At 34.4% G+C, this 19,471-nt stretch overlaps 1 protein-coding gene across 1 annotated transcript in view; it reads right to left on the reverse strand.

Annotated features, from left to right (window-relative positions):
* LOC145664366 (aurora kinase C-like) overlaps positions 1-19,471 on the reverse strand; it is a gene marked incomplete in the record, with an annotated part of 71,805 nt that overhangs the window by 42,592 nt on the left and 9,742 nt on the right. Inside the window, 1 exon segment of the mRNA XM_081731009.1 lies at positions 1-92. Coding sequence (XP_081587135.1) covers positions 1-92 — 92 coding nt within the window.

Below are 19,471 nucleotides of genomic sequence, written 5' to 3' on the forward strand. Positions count from 1 at the left end.
TATACTTAGACTTCTTTTCTCTAGCAACGTAAACTCGACCGAACTTGCCTCGACCCAAAGGTTTTCCAATCTCAAAATCGTCTAGGCACCACCTAGTGGGGGAAAAAAAGTACACGTTAAAATTTACATTACATATTAAAATATATATGAAAATAGTACTGAAGTGATAAAATTTCAGCATTACAGTGAACGAGTTAATACACATATTTTAGTTACATGATTCTCAAATAGGTTACCGGATAATACTTGTATCAACTAGTTATTCTCTATACTATTACATTGCTTTAGAGTTAAAAAGTTTTCAGGATTCAGTGGTAGATCCACCTCCTCCCCTCCGTCACGCAAGAATTATCTTCTTGCAGCATTGATTCATTACGGGATACTATATATATTCACTCTTATCGATCTAGTTTATGAAGTAACCCTGGCAGAGCATAACCAAAATGTGTGTACTTCAAACATATAATCTGAATTGTCGCTATTTCTGTTCCAAATTACTATACCGTATTATATATGAAAGCTACGAACAAATATAAGCAAATTGTATTTCGTTTCATTTATTTGCTTGTTTCATAAAATTAGCTTACAAACGCGAGAAATTCTCATCTAAGTATTATAGTTGTCTATCAGGTAGCAGAAGGTATACGTAATATTACACTTACGCATGTTACTACAATATACCATTTGGCGTGGGAGACCCGGGTTCGATTCCCGGCGGGAGCTCATGTGGTTCGGATTCCACGTTAATCAGTAGGTCCACGTCTCATATAGCCTCGCTGCTGAAAGGGACGCTAAACTAAAATCAACTCAACTACAATATACCATTTGTTGCAAATGTATATATGTATTACACATATATAATATATTATTGTTAATATATTGTATAATTTTATTTGGTTTCGATGTAAAACTTTTATTTCATATTTTGAACCCACGTTCACTGTCCAGGAGACGACTCCCTACCCAAATGGCCCTTCTGGATCAGTTAGTGCCAAATATGAGTTCAGAATATCACAAGTAAAATCCTCCTTTGTACTACATGGAAGGCTACCGAATTATATACAGTCCAACGAAGACACGCATTACAAGTTGCGTGCTTCAAAGGAATTTTTCTGCCAAACTTTTCGAATTATAGAAGCTGGGATGCACGGACATAAAAATATTCCATTATTTTTAATTACTCAGTTTTGATATTTAGTTACAATATTAATTTCTGGAATCATCACATCAATACAGTTAACCCAACACCTGGGGTAGGGCTACCAGATTATTTCAGAGAATAAGTGAGATTCTACGATTTTTCGGGAGGAAAAAGGAAGAAATGTGATATCCAGAATTTACATACAAGAGACACGAGCAGTTTCACATAGTAACGTAGAATAATTTTAATTGCATACTGAGGACATAAAAATATATATTATACAATTTCCGGTAGGAGCTCATGCTGTTCAGATCCCACTTTAAGCTGCAAGTAAGCCTCCGTGCTGACTCAAATCCAACCAAGAACTGTATATTACATAAAGTTTTTGTTGCCTTTTAATTGTATTTTAATGAAGGTTTACATCTCTTAACGGTCTCATTTTTTTCTACATGTTAAAAAAAAATTCTTGTAGGACACATCAAAACTCTCACCCACTTAGAGCTTTGCTTATATTAGTTCACAGAAGTCCTGACTCGGTATATTACGATTGATCGAAATTACGATGTGATATGATTGAGATAGTGTTGACAGACGAAGGCTAAGATGTTAAAACCAAATTATTCTTAAGCAATGTTGGGATACCGATTAGATAAGATACAAAAACGCAAAATGTTGCATTTTCTCTCTGAATACTAAGTTGCATCTTTGGGTTGCGTTAACGAGTGTGAGAAACCAGTTCCTCTACACTAACTTATGAGAACATTTTAAAAGTTTTTAAAACAATTTTATTTTAATAATAAACGGAAGATATAGGGGGAAAAGTGTAGAATCAGGATGGGTGACAAAAATTACGGAAAAGATTTCACTGACATTTCCCGGTTTTCCAGAACATTTTAAACATTTCTCTAATTAGCCATACAGACTTTTCTAATCGATTAGAAAAAAATAAAATATATTGTATTTGTTTTCATACTATTATTATAAAATTACAAAACACTTACTTAATAAAAATTCTTGCACAAAGCAAGAAATTAAACATCTTTGAAACTTGAACCTAAAACTTAAATCACATGAAAATTTCGTCACATAAAGAAAATGTCATAGTGAAAAAGGGGTGGATGTATGTACATAAAATTGGTTGCGGAATATTAACAATACACCTTTAGAAAAAAATCAATATTATTATGTAATTCATTTCACTTCTCGAAACGCTTTATTTTTTCATCAATATTGCGCATGTCTTCCATTATTTTAGTCTTCTTAGCTTCAAGCTTGTTCAAAATGATCTTGTTTTTCTGTTTTCAGCTTCTTATTGTTTATTTTCTTCTATCTGTTGTCATTAATTTGTTACTTCTGCCAACTGAATACGAGAAATTCATGCATAATAAATCGATTTCTTTATGAATAGTTTCTCAAAGTAACCCGAAGAAGTTACTAAATCATACACAAGTCTGAATACTATTGAAATTTCTTCTTTTAATTTATCTGCAACATATTCTGCATTGATTGAAAATACTCATTCCAGATTTAAATTTTCATAAGAGAAAATCAAAACCAATTTAACAACATTCTTAAATCACTTTACTCTGAAGTAGGGTTGGCTGGTTTAAATCGTGCGAACTTCATGGTGACATTTCCACATATAAAACAATCTCCATTAGTTTTATCTCCTTTTCACCTTTTAATCAAGGCGTCCCATTTTCAATTCTCGGTCGAACCACTACTTTTCTTTCAAGTGTAAACCTAGTAGCGGTTCGGGTGTTACTTTAAGCGAAAGTCTTCTCCTTGATAACCTCTGTATTACATGAAGATGTTCAGCCTAAACATACGAAACGACCAAATTGCATATTTCTGCTTGCCTGAATGCCTGTTGATTTATAAACAAACCTAGCTTGCTCAAACATATTGACAGAAATTGGCGAAATTTAACTGCTTACGTAGTTTCCAACATTAGCTTGAATTGGACTTTGTTTTAATTTTATTGAATGATATCTACATACTAAATTTGAAATTTAATTCCTCAGTTTTAATGTACTGATTATGATACGTTTACCTTCATGCACACCGAGTACATAGGCACACACACAAGATTTCTAGTTTGATAGAAACAAAATAAAATTAATTTCTCACTTGTCATTATCAAAAAATAAGCATTATAAATTAAATTAAATTAAATAAAGCATTGTCATTATTATAAATTAAAACAATGAGATGGAAGTTAAAATTTCTAACTTCTAAAATATAATTGTTTGTTTCAAATGTGTTCGTGCAAAGGCAACCAGGCAACACTCCCCCTTTCCTTGCCTGTCTCTAGCTTAGTCAAAGGCAGTCCCCACAATTTTTTTAAAAAAATGGAACTAGGCCTATATTTTGAATGGAATCGAACACAGCCCTTTATGTCAGCGTTCATACAAGATTTTAACTAAAGGGAAATCAATCAAAAGATATCGAGACTCCTGAAAACATAGGCCTATAACATTGTCCGCCATTGATATGCACTCACATCAATTTTGGAAAGTCGGCGCCGTTGTTTACCTTAAAATTTTACATACCAAGCAATAACGGGATTTTCTCAATAACTAAGGCGAGAGTTTCCCGATTTATATATACACAATGGTTTCATTTATGCAACTGTTTATCTTTCCGTCCCTCTGAAATGACTCTTGACGATTATATTACAAGTGATGCGCTCCATCTTAATTCAGGCAGTTTAAGAGAAGAATGTACCGGTGAAGTCATGGATTTTGGTATTTTTTTTTTTATGAGCTCATGGAAAATTAAGAAACCCATATTTTTTTTTATTTTCCTGAAAAAAAAATTCTACTGAGATATTGTCTCCTCAAGTTCATTGTCGGTAATTACTGAAGACGAAAAAGTAGTATTCTGTACTATTTTTGACGAAGCATATCTCGGCAAAAAATTAACATGAAGTAATTCTTGTAATAATCGAAAACAATATTACAATTACTGGTATACATAATTCTTTCTATATCTTTGTTACATTTGATAGAAAATTTATCCCCCTTTTTAAATTCTTTCTCCGCCACTGCTTGTGCAATGACCACGTTATTTTACTCTCATCTCTTTAGTTTACACATTAAAATTCCTATTTAAATAAAATAAATGGCTATAAACAAATTATATAAATCACAGGAAAGAAAGGAAATACATTTTAAAAATTAGGGACCATTTCATCCAATGGGAGGCGGTAGAACGGTTCCCTGTAGTTCTCTTCTATCCCTCTCCATCTCTAACTCGATTGTTATAGGTCCTATATGCCTTTTGTCTAAAACAAATAGGATGATAGTCTAAAAGACCTCTAAAACCTGTCATGTTAGCGTCATAATCTTAAAGAACCTGTGTGAGCACGGAAGGGCTAACTAATGTGAGGAAAAATAAATTAAATAAACATATGCATAGTGTTCCATCTTAAGAACTAAGAAAAATAACAGAGGTATGAAATAAATAAGAAATAAGAATAATTAAGTAAATTAGGCCGGCATCAAAACTTTCAAATTGAATAACAAATTAAGCATCAAAAGAAACAACAATGGTCATATGGGCAGCCATGTTTGCAGTAACTGGAATTATCCACCACGAAATCAGAAATTTAGGATTTTCCAGTAGTGAAAAGAAATTTTGAAAATTTATTGCATATGCCTTTACCCGATTAATACTAACGAAGTTTGTCCATTCTTATTTTGAATAACTTAGATTTTTTCTCTTGTTATTATGGCCGCCCCGGGAAAATATTCTGTTGTAAACATGAACATAATGTTAGGTTAGACAAGAGTGGCCCACCAGGGTTCAAAAATGTAGTTCTTTAGGCGAGGCATCTGCCAAAGATCCTTGATTGGTCTCTGCAGATGTCCTAAAATTTTAAATATTTTTTTCAACATTCCCCCTCCACTCAACGTAGCAATAGACCATTGCATAGTCAACAGTGATATGTCAGAATGTCAGAATTAACAATCCACAGTAAGATATTTCCAGAACAGCTAACGTATCACACCGGAAAATGTGTAAGTGCTGATTTTTAATTTAATATATATTCTGTGATTTAGTAGTAGTAATGGTCAAGGTCAGGTCAATGATATGCTGTATTTATTAGAGTTTTTGTATTGTTTAACCTCATTTCTTTTCAATGAGGAGTGTTTTCAATAATTTCCGTAAATTCAATTTAGTCCGTGGCACCCAATTTATTGTTGAGTACAAGGTATGTATGATCGTTGCCTACTGTTCCGACTGGGATGTCATTTGTTAGCTTTCACTTAATGTTACTGTTTTGTCTTTAGTAGAAGAAATATGTGCCCGGGATTCAATTTCGACCATCCCACTAGGGAGAATCGATATTATACAGAATTTTAAGTAAATTTAGAAAATAGGTTTAATTTTGTTTCAAAAATATGCCGTATCAATTACGTTATGTTTTAATAATATCCATATTTCGCCAGAATAAATTATTTGTGGAGCTAGCTTGTTTACCAGCAAGGGCTGAGGTAGAGGGGGAAAATTTTCAACATTTTTTCTCCCTAACTCTTGCGACACTCCCTTACTCTCCTCCTATATGTCAGCGTTGCCAGTCGTAAAAAATTTCACATGAATGTCATTCTGAAGAGTTAGTTGATTACTTGTTGGGTGTTGTTGTGGTTGCGGTTTTATTGCTTATTATTCATTTGACAATGGCTTCAAAGCGTAAGAGAGGGCAAACTATACACAGCGAAGCTAGAGAAGTAATAAGGAAGGTCATAGTGCAATGCGACGAAGAAGCGAGGGAGAAAAAAACTGAAGCATCTGTTATCACAGTCTAATTTGTGTGTGTCCACGTATACACCTTTCTATATTCTTTGAATATTATTTATGACTTATTTTTTAAAAATTGTATTGAGTATTTATCTTCATTGTTTTCTGTTACATTTTATGCCTATTTTGTAAATTTTAAGTGCCTATTTGCCCACCTATTTTCCAGGATTTTAATGCCTAAACATCTGGGGCCTTATGCAGAGTCGTTGTGACGCGTTATTAGTGCCATGCTAAAGAGGTAGACTAATATATGTTTCCTGCAGTAGTTAGTCCTTTAGTATGACGCTAATATAACGTGAAAACGACTCTGAATAAGGCGGCTGGTCTCTAGTGATAATGATTAATCGAACTTAAACGTAACACATACCGGTATATTCTTCATTGCATTTCTAAATTGTTAATAGTAAATTATGTATATAATTTACATATTTCAAGTGTTATGTATAAGCTCTGTAATTAGATTGTAAATAAATGTATTATACAAAGACAATGCTATTTTTAGAGCCAACAAAATTTCTTCGAAAGAGCGGAATATTCTTAGACATAATAATTATTAATAAGAATTAATATTTATTATTATTATTGTTATTATTATACTAATAAGAATTAACGCTCTAAACAAGCTTAGAAGCTTCTAAATGTAGGACCTACATTTTTCTTGCATAAAGCGGGATTTGAACCATCGCATTCAACTATGCCCAGTGGAATTGACCCTTTATGTTGCAATTGAAGACTAAAATGCTAGACCGTTCCGCCACGCGGGTGGTTATAAAATATAGAAGGTGAGTAATATGCAAAATGTATTCAAATACGGTAACTGCTTATGCAATTAAAAAAAAAAATCTTTCGGTAGGGATTGCACAGTTCGCATAAACTCTTTGAATTAAGTGAGTATTAGGTGATTTTTTTTTTTTACAGCGCACTGGCAACCCTGCCCAGGACCATCGAGTGACCGTTTCTTCCTCGCATTAAAGCCAGCTCCCAGTAATATAATGTTTACAAATGATAGTGAAAGAAATTTAATTAAAAATTATGACAGATCTTCGTTACCGGTTGCTCAGGGAATACCACTGTAGAAGTAGTTACATACTCAGATTACATTGCAACATACAAAGTAAATTTAGGTTGTGAAGACGATTTTAGTAGCTGATGATATGAAGTCGTTATACGCTTTAAAACAAGGTGGTCTTGGGTTAGTTTGAATTATGAAGTTCTTCATCTTGATATGCTGTTGTTGATTTAATGCAGGGATTTAATCTCAACATGTCGGGAGTGTTTTAGTAAAGGAAATTGAGTAGAAGTAAAAAGTATAAACTCGTTATAAAATTTAACAAAGAGACGCTAGCAAATCCAGTTGTTTCAAAACTGCGGAAAAGTGAGTGCGTGTTTTAGTGTTGTAAATGTTAGTCATGTTACTTACCTGGCTAACATTTACTCACATATATATTTATTTTAGGAAAATAAGAGTATAGTTTCGGGCGGAATGTTATGCAAGGGGTCCACGTGCGTGAAAGTGAATAAAGTCAAATTGTGTTTGCCTGTGTTGTGGCTATAATGTAATATAATGATAAATACAACTAATTTATTGACGAGAAAGAGATTTTAGACATTAAAATGTCTTGGCGCGACATTATTGATAATTTATAAGAATATTGATAAATGGCCCCATGTTATTTTATTTGAGTATAGGCCACGGTTAATGTAAGTACATGCATAATGATGAGTGCGTGTGATATTTCGACGTCTTTTGATAGCTGTATTTGCTGGTGACGAAATTGAACAATTTGGTACGTGTTGGGAGCGAAAAGTTTTTGGTTGGATTAGGTTAGAAGTTGCAGTAAAGGAAAATTAGACTTTATATAGAAACCAACAGCATAATAGTGAACTTTCGTAATGGAACAACTGCTTATTGTTCAGATATAGGCACAAAGTAGTTTCTCATCAGTATATACACTTCATGTATATGGACTTTTTTTTTTTTTTTTTTTTTTTTTTTACCCTACTACGTTGTTTACGCATAACTGAATGATAGCATTTCACTGATGCGGTTAGTATTTCAACTAAAACTGTTTCATGAAAGTTATAATTTACACCTAAGTATTTCTTACTGCCCAACGGCAAGGAAATATTTTACCCCTTAAGTTTAAACATTATTTCAAGTGGATGACTTATTTTCTTGGATTGGAGTCAGTGCTTTACTATTTTCCTGTCTTCTACGGACATTTAAAACTACCACGATTTTTTTTTCTTTTGTTTTTGTTTGTTTGTTTCGAATATTTCAAAATCAAGCAGACAAACTATTCCCCCGATGTACATCGGTCGTAACCGTAACCGCTCACCTTCCTCCATTTTCCTCAATCATATTAATATATAGACATAAAAGTTTGAGTATCAATTCGTAGTGGTCGTTAGCATCTTTCTAGCTGCTTGTACGTTGGTATGTCATGTATGTCATGGTATGTATATATATACTCAGTGACTACGTTTTCGGGCCTATCTTCGGTCGTATTTCTGGATTGTAGCGAGCTGGGTTATTCAATACACGTGATTTTTTTTATTTTTCCGGTTCCCTGCAACATAACTTAACTGACATTATATTTTCTCGTTGAGCAGAGTACAAATACCCATTCTGTATAGGAAGAATCACTATATACATCCTGATTTTGTTATCTCTCGTCATATTTTTTACAGTTGGTGATACATTTGAATGTTTTCAGAGAAAAAAATAGTTTTATCTTAGAAATACTTTTTTTTCCTCAATTACCTATTAATGAAACAGCCTGTTTTAATGATTTTATTCACGCGAAGTCATGTTTTAAGATACATAATAAAATAAAGCTTCCTAACACCGAAGGGCATTCTATGTCGTATGTAGTGGGGACCGTAATGTGTGAAAAAAGGTTGAAAAGTAAAACTGAATTGTGATAGGTTATATGATTACAGGGAATTATAATGTTACGATGAAACATACATAATTAATCATTACGAAATATTTGAAATAAGTAAAGAAATGTAAAGTTAGCCCTGTATTTTCCGATTCTACATGATTTTCGTCGAGTCCCTACCTACCAGCAGATTGTTCGAATTGCCATTCGGGGTGCTAGCCATATTTTGTTTGATATATGTATATTTGCTCATTATAATACAATTCACAGTACAATGTTTGTTTATAGGCAACATTCAATACTGTTAAAATTTGTAAATTTGGGTGAAGAGACATAGTTATGCATCGACTTCTCAGTGAAAGTGATTTCAAAATCAGTGGTGGCTAGTAAAAGTCTAAACCAAGCACTCAGGAATACCAAATTATATCTTTCTAACTTAGTGAAATCAAAGTTATAATTGATCAACACATATCTTCACGAGCATCATCAATTAACAAAAACACATCACCATGCAGTTTTCCAGAAATGTTTGTCAATTCATAGACTACAACCGACCACTTGAAAGTTCCTAATAATGACTAAATGTGCTATTCCCGGAGGAAACTCAATTCTTTAGTTATAATGCATATTAAATGAGTAAACCGATAGAGTTCCTTTAAGTAGATCAGTTGGAGCGCTGATCAGAAGCAGTGAAATATATATATATATATATTTATGAAAGTGTGCTGTGTACTCTTAGTGAAATTTTAAACTACAATCTAATCGAGATAGGACTCAATATAGATTTTTTTTTTAATCAAACGATTTAAGATCTAATTGGATGTGAGCGAAGAGACTCAAAGTTCTAATTAATTCTAATTTCTTCAAGGATTTTCTTTTATTATATTTTTGTTACTTCGCTAATTTAAAACTTTCTTTCAAGTATCTCAACAAACGTGGTTTACTATTGGACGTTTTATTATCAACCGTCCCTCGAATAGTATCGATCGTAATGCCGCACTATCAGTGCAGCTAAGAAATTTTGTTTTCTAGACATGCTTATTAAAACTTCACATACTCGAACGCTATGTAACTTCCTAAAATGTGTAATATAATAATTTGGTTACTGATGTGTTAGATATTTTATTAATCTCAAATGTAATACCATCTTTTGAAACTCGTTAGTTAAATCTGTTTTGCGGATAAAAAAAAATAAATTTTATTCTTGAACTTTATTATATTCTGTTATACAGATATATTTTCTTTCTTTCAACCTCTTTCTGTACGTTAAAATGAACATTTCATTTATTAAAATGTTTTGTGGAATTGAGTTATTTGATTCAACTTGTATTAGTAGTGGGTAGTACCTGACCTTTGATTTTCATGTTTAGTATAACTTAGGAATATGTGATAAGGTAGTTTTGGTGTGATACTAGTAATATATGACAATTCAACAGAACTTTAAACTTGGAAGTCCATAAAGATCATATTCAATGTGTGTAGCTGAATGCTGATATATATTTACATTCTTGCGATCGTTATAACAATAAACCGTCACAAATCAATATATATAATAAAAGTAAGTGTGGTTTGTCCGTGCGTGCCACAAAGGTTCCGAAAACAAGACCCGGAGCCCCATGGGAGTTATATGGTATTGTAGCCCTGTATCTCCCATCCATGAAGAAGGTTTCGGTTTGGGTCCTAGAGGGAGAAAACGGTGTAACGCCATAGTAACGGTGTTACTGTGCTAAAAAAAAAAAAAAAAAAAAAAAAAAAAAAAAAAAAAAAAGGATTAAATTTTAACGACAATGCGTGCATTTCTTTATTTTCAATTTCAATGTTGCTTTTCTTTCTACAAATATTATTGATCGAATATTCCAGAATGTTCTAGAATTATTAACAATATTGGAAAATGTTACAGACTGTTATAGAAGTTTCCCAAAGATTCGAGAATGTTCTAGAATTTTCTAGAATGATCCAGGATGCTGTAGAATGTTCCAGAATGTTCGAAATTATTGTAGAATGTGCCAGCATGTTATATTATTTTCCTATAGAATGTTCTAGAATGTGCACCATTAGAAAGGTACACATTAAGAATACGGGGTCATTTTAATTAAAGTTTACAGGTATCATTATCATTATGCTCAGGTTCTTCTCAACCTATTTAATGTTTTGAAAGGAAAATGGTGGGGTTATGCCTAGATGATGGGAGCCAGACAACAGAACTTATCTTAACCTAATCTAACCGAATCCAAGCTACTACTAGCACTACTTACTACTACTACTGTTTGTACTACTACCAACTACCATCTGTTCTACTATTACTATTGCTACTACTAATTACTACCAACTACTACTATTACTATTTGTACTACTACTCCTACGTCTACTAAAGGCTGCCTCCCATATCTAAACACAATTATCTCTGTGGCATCCCTGAAGTTTACTTGTTCCAGATTGAGTATTGCCATGCGCCAACACAAGAGTCTCTATGGAATAGCGACACTATCTCCACAAAGAAACGTGTTTCAGAGTTACGGTAAGAATTACTTATTCAGAAGCATAATTAAGTATAATTATTGATTACTGAGAAACAATTTTTTTGGGACGTTCATTGACTCTTGTGTAAGTTAAATACATGTCAGTTTTATATTCAAATTACTAAATGCTCTTTGGCACCAGTGTGCTCAAATAACACCAAAGAAAGTTAACAGGAGTCTTTTCCATTATATTTATTTTTAAGTTTGTTTAAAAGAAGAATATATAATGTCTTCAGACATCGTTGAAACAACAATGATGGTTTCAGAATTATCACAAAGTACCTAAAATGCCCGTTCTTCGCACAAGGAAAATACATTTATAATTAATTACCCTCTATAAATTGGAAATTAAATATATGCCAGGGAAACTTTTAAAATATAAGATCGGATCAAGGAAAAGTAAATTGCTAAAGGTAAAAGGTAAATTCGTGGACAAACATGTTTCATAGATTTAAAAAAAAAAAAATCGATGGATATGTATGTGAAACGTACAGAGAAGCATGCCACCGTTTAGGATTACTAGAAAATGATAACCGTTGCGAGTTTAACTTTTCAATTCCCGCGTGCGAAGAACGGGTATTTTAGCTAGTATCAACATATAACAGAGTTACCATCGGAAGCCTAATGGATAAAACATGAGGTGGTGCATTATTATGAAGAAGGAAATAATGAATATGGTAATTTAACAGTACCATTTTATTAGGAATTTACTACTTAAATATGATTAGTACATTCATATCAATTTTCAGTTTACCAAGAAGGGTGCCGATCCATATTCAATTATTTCCAATAATTGAGTATGAATCGACCAAACACCAGACCACTGCTAACTTCGAATTTCTGGTTCCACAAACAAACAATGGCATGAAGTTACCTTAGAAAAGGTAATTTCGTATCATTCTTTTGATTGAAAACGACTCGTTCTCATTCCTCCATTCTGGACACAGTCATGTAACTAAAAGAAAAAATATAATTTCGAAAGTCCATTGCCTTAGCATATTAAAACCTTAATACTGTTATAAATTATTCAAATCAGTTAGGTTCATTATAATTGCCTTGGCGGCCAATCAAAATAAACTATAACCAGAATGTAGGAGTGGCTTTTTTTTTTTTTTTTTTTTTGTCTAACTGATAATTGTGTGTAGTTTGTGATATCAGAAGATTACTCCCATGTCTTGTATACAGGGTGTCCAAAAAAATTCGAAAATTACACAATTTCGGAATTTTTCCCCTCTTTTCCGTAACAAAATATATACTTGTTGTTTACAACTTTGAGTAGGCATGGCTAGGCTCTTTAACGCAAAAATACTTTAAAGAATTTGTGACATTTATTTTGGAAGTAACTACGAAAATTTGGTTTTTTTCGCAAAGTCCGCCATATTTGAACGCCATTTTCTTAGAAAACGTATTTTCAAAAAAAATAATTTTCCAATATAAATGAGCTCATCAAGTCTTATGTATCTGTTCTAAAAGCTCACCAAGTCTTATGTTCGACCACGCACTGGTTTAGATTTTATGGCTAAAAGCTTCCTCCGAAAAATTGTGTTCACAAGGCAAGTCACGGGATATTGAAATTTGACGGAAGATCATTCTTCGATCGCCGATAATTAATTTCTCATCTCTGCAATGTTTGCAGAACATGTGCTGATACATTAGTTATCATCGTTAAATTATATTGATCGAAAAACGAAAATGGCACCACTGATTCGCAAAATAAGATTGACTCTTGAAGACTGCTGCAGAGTCAAAATCTATGTCACCCATGCATTAATAACGCAGTGGAACAATTTGTATATAATGCAATAATATGCTAGCATGCTTACAAACAAATGTTTATATGTAAACAAATACTTATAAGCAAACAAATAAATAAAAAAAATAAAATGATAAATCACTAGTGTGTCCTCCATGAAAACCGACGGATGGTTTCCTCAGTATCAGAAACACTTATTTTGTGTGACTTTCCCGTGCTGCCTACCGGTATAGGTGTATTAACGACTTTTGAATTGTTTGTTAGTATGATAGAACATGTATTTTCTTCCTTGATGTGCTCAGGGGAAAATCTATAACCTCCACAAAGCCCATGCGGTAACGAACATGACAATTACATCACGAAACTCAAAGTTTACCGCTGAAACTTCTGCCACCCACCATTCATTGTCATAAAGACAAGAACAAAGCAATCAGACTTAATATCATTTAACTGCACAAAGCCATCCCCAACACACTTTGTTCCAATGTTCTCTGGTTCGTGGAGATCATGATTGACTGTACGAGATAAGTACATTTTGTCGTCCTGGGAAAGCAAACTGTCATTTCTGAATACCTATAATAGGACGAACCTTTGGCCACGCGGACACTTTCTGTTTTCGAAAATCTTCCACATCCGAACTTCAAAAGAATATAATTTTAACCCTTTCACAGGGGAAGTCGACTTTTGTCGACAGAACCAAATTTCCTTAACATGCGAATGTCGACTATAGTCGACGTGTTAAAATTTGTTTGTCCGTATCTTGGCTTTGTCGAGAGTAGTCGCCAAAGTTGTACCGTTCATTTTTGTTTGTGTTCTATTGTTTTCGATAAACAATAGAAATCACACAGAAAACCTTTGGCGACTACAATCGACAAAACCAAGATACAGACAAATTTTAACACATCGACTATAATCGACATTCGCATGGGAATTTTTTTTCCGTCGCCTTCCACAGTGAAAGGGTTAATTAAACGTACATAATTTTGCACAGTTAATACAAAATCCTGTGCATTCTTGATCACTTCAGTAGCGCTTTTGCTGAGCAAAATGTTTTACAAGTCCCCCAATGGCATCACACGGTCCTTTTTCATGCCCAGCTGCCGTAAAAAGCCATTGTTTAAATTTATACCAGTGATTTTTCAGCTCCTGAAACTGAAATCTGTTCATGAAGTGACTAGCTGCTCCGTCGGACACAACTATCAACTTCATTATTTCTGCCTGGCTTGCCTATTTAACGTGCTCCTCAATTTTTTCAGTACGTACATAGCATGGCCAGTGTCATGTAATTTATCGTCACTAAGAACAGCATAGAATCGGGTTTTATTGCCGCTGTATATAACTGAGGTAAAAATTGAGATTTGGTTTGATTGCCAGTGGTAACTCTGTACTTCCCCAGGCAGTATTACAGACCAATTTTCTGCAAAATCAACGTGCATTACTAAATAACTACTATCGTCACGCACTTTAAGTTTTTCAGTGGCCACAGCTTTCCTTTGAATTTCCTTCACTTCCCTATGCACAAGAACTGTGACTGCACCAATGTACGCGACGAAACTTTGCAGGGGGGGCGATTTTCGTTATACGATCATTGTTTTCCCAAACTGCGTTAGAAACCTCTTCTGTTAGGCATTCTTCCTATTTCAGAGAAGCGATGTGTATTCCTTCTATACCAGGGCAATCGGCATATTTTTGTAGCTTGCAACTTTGACTGTCAATTGAGCATACAACAAGTGAAAAGAGCCCCTGGAACACTTCTTTACTACTACTTTCGTTTCTCAGATTGTTTAAAGCAATAACGGCAAGTTCGAAGTTTGCACAGAAGACTAACACAAAAGTCTCTGAAGGGTTGGGGTATAACCCATTTCGGCCGCAGCTATAAAATTTTGAGTGGCTCATTTTCAATTCTGCATTTTCTTTTTTAAAGACTTTATATATTTCTTTAATTGACCGTGTTAGGTATCGCGTAACTTTCTCAGTCCTAATATTATCTTCTACCACAGTGACAACATCGCTTTTGCTTCGGCTTTGACGGGTGCAGTCAAATACGTCACACAGATAATACTTCAAGGCTCTTTCAACTGTGTTGGATGGCCACAATATGGGTCGGGATTTCTGTAAATCCCTTTGGTTTTTATTAATGTTTTTGACTTGTCAATTAAGTATTTTGTCACGGAAGGGAATAATCCTAGTGCCTTTGACTTGGAAATGGAAGTTGGTATTATCGTAGCCAATCGTATCTTTTCATTGTAAGATGATGTTGCACTAAAGGCTTTATTGATATTTTCTTCCCATACTACACATGCAGAACACTTAACGGGACTGACTGGGGTGGTTTTAGGTGGTGTAAGATCGACTTAAGGCACGTACCGAATTAAATCTGCCGTTTTTAAATTCATGTAGTGCCTTTATTATGCATTGTACAAGTTTATGTTTTACATGTATTGATAGCACGTACATTAACTTAGAAATTGATATACTTTTCATTGTTTCATGTTACAAGGTACAGATACAGCAATGAATAAGAGAGATCGCCGTCAACGAGTTTTCGACAAATGGCTCCAAAATCCTTCTTACCCGTGGAGTTTGATTGCGAAGGACCTGAAAATGCCGCGCAGAACTGTCCACCATTCAGGAGTTTCAGCGAAAGTGGATTGCTGCTGCCAGGACAATCAAGAAAGTGTCTGTCGAAATCTTCATGAAGGGAATCCTAAAGAAGCTGCGCCATGAATACAATCCATGAACTCTTTGCATTGTTTCTTTGAGCATACTTTAAGTCAATGCACTTGCTCTCAACAAATGTAAAACAGAAACTTGTACAATGAGTAATAAAGGTACTACATCAATTTAAAAATGGCAGATTTAATTCGGTACATGCCTTACTGGTTTCGCTACAACTTTTCCAAATTCTTGAGACAGTTTACAACTTTTTTTTTTTTTAACGCATATGACATTCGTTGGTGTGACTTGAGACTTGTCGGTGGCACAAGGGGGACTAGTGTCTATTTCCATTACTCGTGCGGCCAAATTTAAAGAATATGTGAGAGCTGCAGGATCTTCATATCTCTGCTCATCAGCACCAGGTGATATTACCGTGGGAGTACTAGGCTGAATATTTGGTGTGGATGATCCAGAAAGGTCTTCTCCTGCACTTGCATAATACTTAACACACTGCGAGCCCAAAGTAAGAAGTTGAGGATGACATCGTTGAATTACACTAACTCGCCAACAGAACGAAACTTTCTTGACTTTGGTTGATAAATCAATTTTTTGTGCCGTTTTGTGTAGTCCGTACACTTCACACGAGATTCTGTAAACGTACTCATTATGAAGATTTACGATAAAAATAGAATCGGTTAACAGCGTAAAAACGATTGTCTGAATACATATGTTTGCAAAAGTATAGAAGCTATTTAGCCACTTCGACATAATGCACCCAATATCTTCACTGAAACGGTCACTTCTTTCTTTTAGGCAACGACGTAGTTTCACAGGCCATGAACGCCCAACACAATCATATGCACGAGAGAGACTGAAGTTATAATTCTGCAAAGCACATGCTGTGTCCTAGCCACACTGTACATGTTTACAACATGTTCTCACGATTACGTAAATTAATGAAAATTTCAGTCTTACTTTAAATTTTAAAAGCCCGTATAGTCGAAAATACAAGTTCTTCAAAATGCGAACCTTAAGAACGTATTCAGTTAACATTCGAAGGCACTACAAAAATTACAATGAGAAGTGAATGAGCAGCAAAACTAATTACCTACAGCACACTCGAAATGATCTACTTGAAAATGCGTCTACAAGACGAAGCGTTTTCTTTAGGATTTCGGGAATTTCCCAATAGTTACAGTCAAAACCAGTGATTAACATTAGAAAAAATCCCGATTTCGTTAATAAGGGGACACAATACTGCATAATTTATATTTCAATTGAAGCATGTTGCACAGAAGTGGTGGCCTCCGCTTGTCTGTGCAACACTAGAGTCAGTGGGAGTATAACAACAATAACAACTCCATAGCACGAAGCTCCGAAGAACTTAAGCCGGCCAGACAGCTTTTCGTATGGTTGAGACGTGGTCACCGCCTCGGCTCCCACACCTGTATAATCTAACTTTCCAGACCAGAGTTCGCTACCTTTATATTCAGATAGATCCCCAGTTGTCCTTACGATACAGGGTCAACACCGAAATTTTTGAGCAGCCGGGAATCGAACCCGGTACTGCTCGAACCGAAACCGAGCGCGTTACAGACTTGGTCACGCAATATAATTATTATTATTTTATTTATGATCTTTCAGCATACGACGGAGTTACGAAAAATGTTGCAAAGAAGTATATCAGGAATTCGTTTCAAGGTACCATATCGGCATTCGACTGGTGTAGTTAACAACTGGAAAACATGTAAGGATTGGAAACCTCTAGGTTCGAATACATGGCCTCCTGCATGAGAACACTACCTCCTACTACTACTACTGCTAATAGCAATTTATTACTATATTATTATTATGAGAAAGAGGAGAAGGGCGACGACGAGATTAAAGATGGTAACTAATGTATCAGCACACTTTCTGCAAATTTCGCAAAGGAGAGAAATGAATTATCGGCGATCGAAGCATCATTTTCCGTCAAATTTCAAATCCCGCGACTTGTGTCGTGAACAATTTTTCGGAAGAAACTTCTAGCCATAAAATCTAAACCAGTGCGTGGTCGAACATAAGACTAGGTGAGCTTTTAGAACACATACATAGCTCATTTATACTGCAAAATTATTTTTTTGAAAATACGTTTTCTAAGAAAATGGCGTTCAAATATGGCGGACTTTGCGAAAACAACCAAAGTTTCATTGTAGTTTCTTCCAAAATAACAGTCACAAATTCTTTAAAGTATTTTTGCATTAAAGAGCCTAGCCATGCCTACTCAAAATTGTAAATAACAAATATATATTTTGTTACGGAAAACAGGGGGAAAAATTCCGAAATCGTGCAATTTTCTTAATTTTTTCCAAAGTTGCCACAATTTTTGGACACCCTGTATACAAGACATGGGAGTAATCTTCTGATATCACAAACTACATACAATTATCTATTAGACAAGAAAAGAATTACTACTTTATGTTAATGTGTTGCTCACAAGGGAACATCTTATATTGATAGTAACATTGCCCAATCAAACAATGCGCATTCGAGTGAAGAAAAGTGAGAAATCCAAAGCTTTACGGGTCGACACCCAGAAATACAGGAGATACAGAGGAAAGAAGGATCTAGAATCATTTGACGATAGCAATGCAAACGATACACTGACACAAAGAACTTCAAAATTATTAAATTAATCAAAATGACATTTACACAGCAGCATGGTAAGCAAACACTGTACCCACAGATACGCTCAATAACATAATATGTAATGCAGTGTTGCCAACTGAGCACAAAATGAAGTTTTGTTAAATGGTATGGAAGACAAATTATAACATCTAGCAAGTCTACTTATGAGTAGAACCATACCTGTGATGTAAGTCGTGATGTACAGTGTTGCCAACGTTTGAAGATAGGCCTTATGAATGCCTATATGAATATTGAATGTAAAAGAGTACATAAAGTACACGATTCGAACTAGTTAAAACCAAAATATGGGACCACAAACAAGAATATAACCACCGAAGTACGAAAATAAAGGACGAAGCACAGTGTCCAAGCAGTTTTCTCCAAGTGGAGCACCAGAATAGTATCAAACACAACAGACAAAACTGAAATGATGCATGCGCTTTGATTGTAATTGATTAGCAGACTCACTTTTCTGATGCACGTAATATTGTGTCACCTCACACATTATTGGTAGTCAGTTTTTCAGTGTTGCTGTTTATAAAGCGCTCCGCAGCAAGTTGACCCTCATGAGAAGAGGGTCGTTTGAAAAGAGTGATAAACTTAAAGAAAATACATTGTAAACCAAGAGGGTCTCCCTGATATTGTGTAATAATTACAATAAAGGTGTAAAATGTAGCTCACGTATTTTGTTTTGGAATTTTGTCTACATCCGAGATTCATATAGGAAGTCATAAGGCCTATCTTCAAACGCTGACAACACTGTACATCACGACTTCACAAGTATGGTTCCACTCATAATTAGATTTGCTAGATGTTATAATTTGTGTTTCGTGCCATTTAACAGAACTTCATTTTGTGCTCAGTTGGCAACACTGCATTAAATATTATGTTATTGAGCATGTCTGAGTACAATGTTTGCTTACTATAGTGTTGTGTAAACGTCATTTTTATTATTTAATCATTTTGAAGTTCTTTCTGTGACAGTGTATCTTTTGCATTGCTATCTTTACATGATTCTAGATTCTTCTTTCCTCTGTATTTCCTG

This window comes from Thermobia domestica, chromosome 11 (genome assembly GCF_964235325.1).
Source record: "Thermobia domestica chromosome 11, izTheDome1.hap1.1, whole genome shotgun sequence".
NCBI classification, from domain to species: domain Eukaryota; kingdom Metazoa; phylum Arthropoda; class Insecta; order Zygentoma; family Lepismatidae; genus Thermobia; species Thermobia domestica.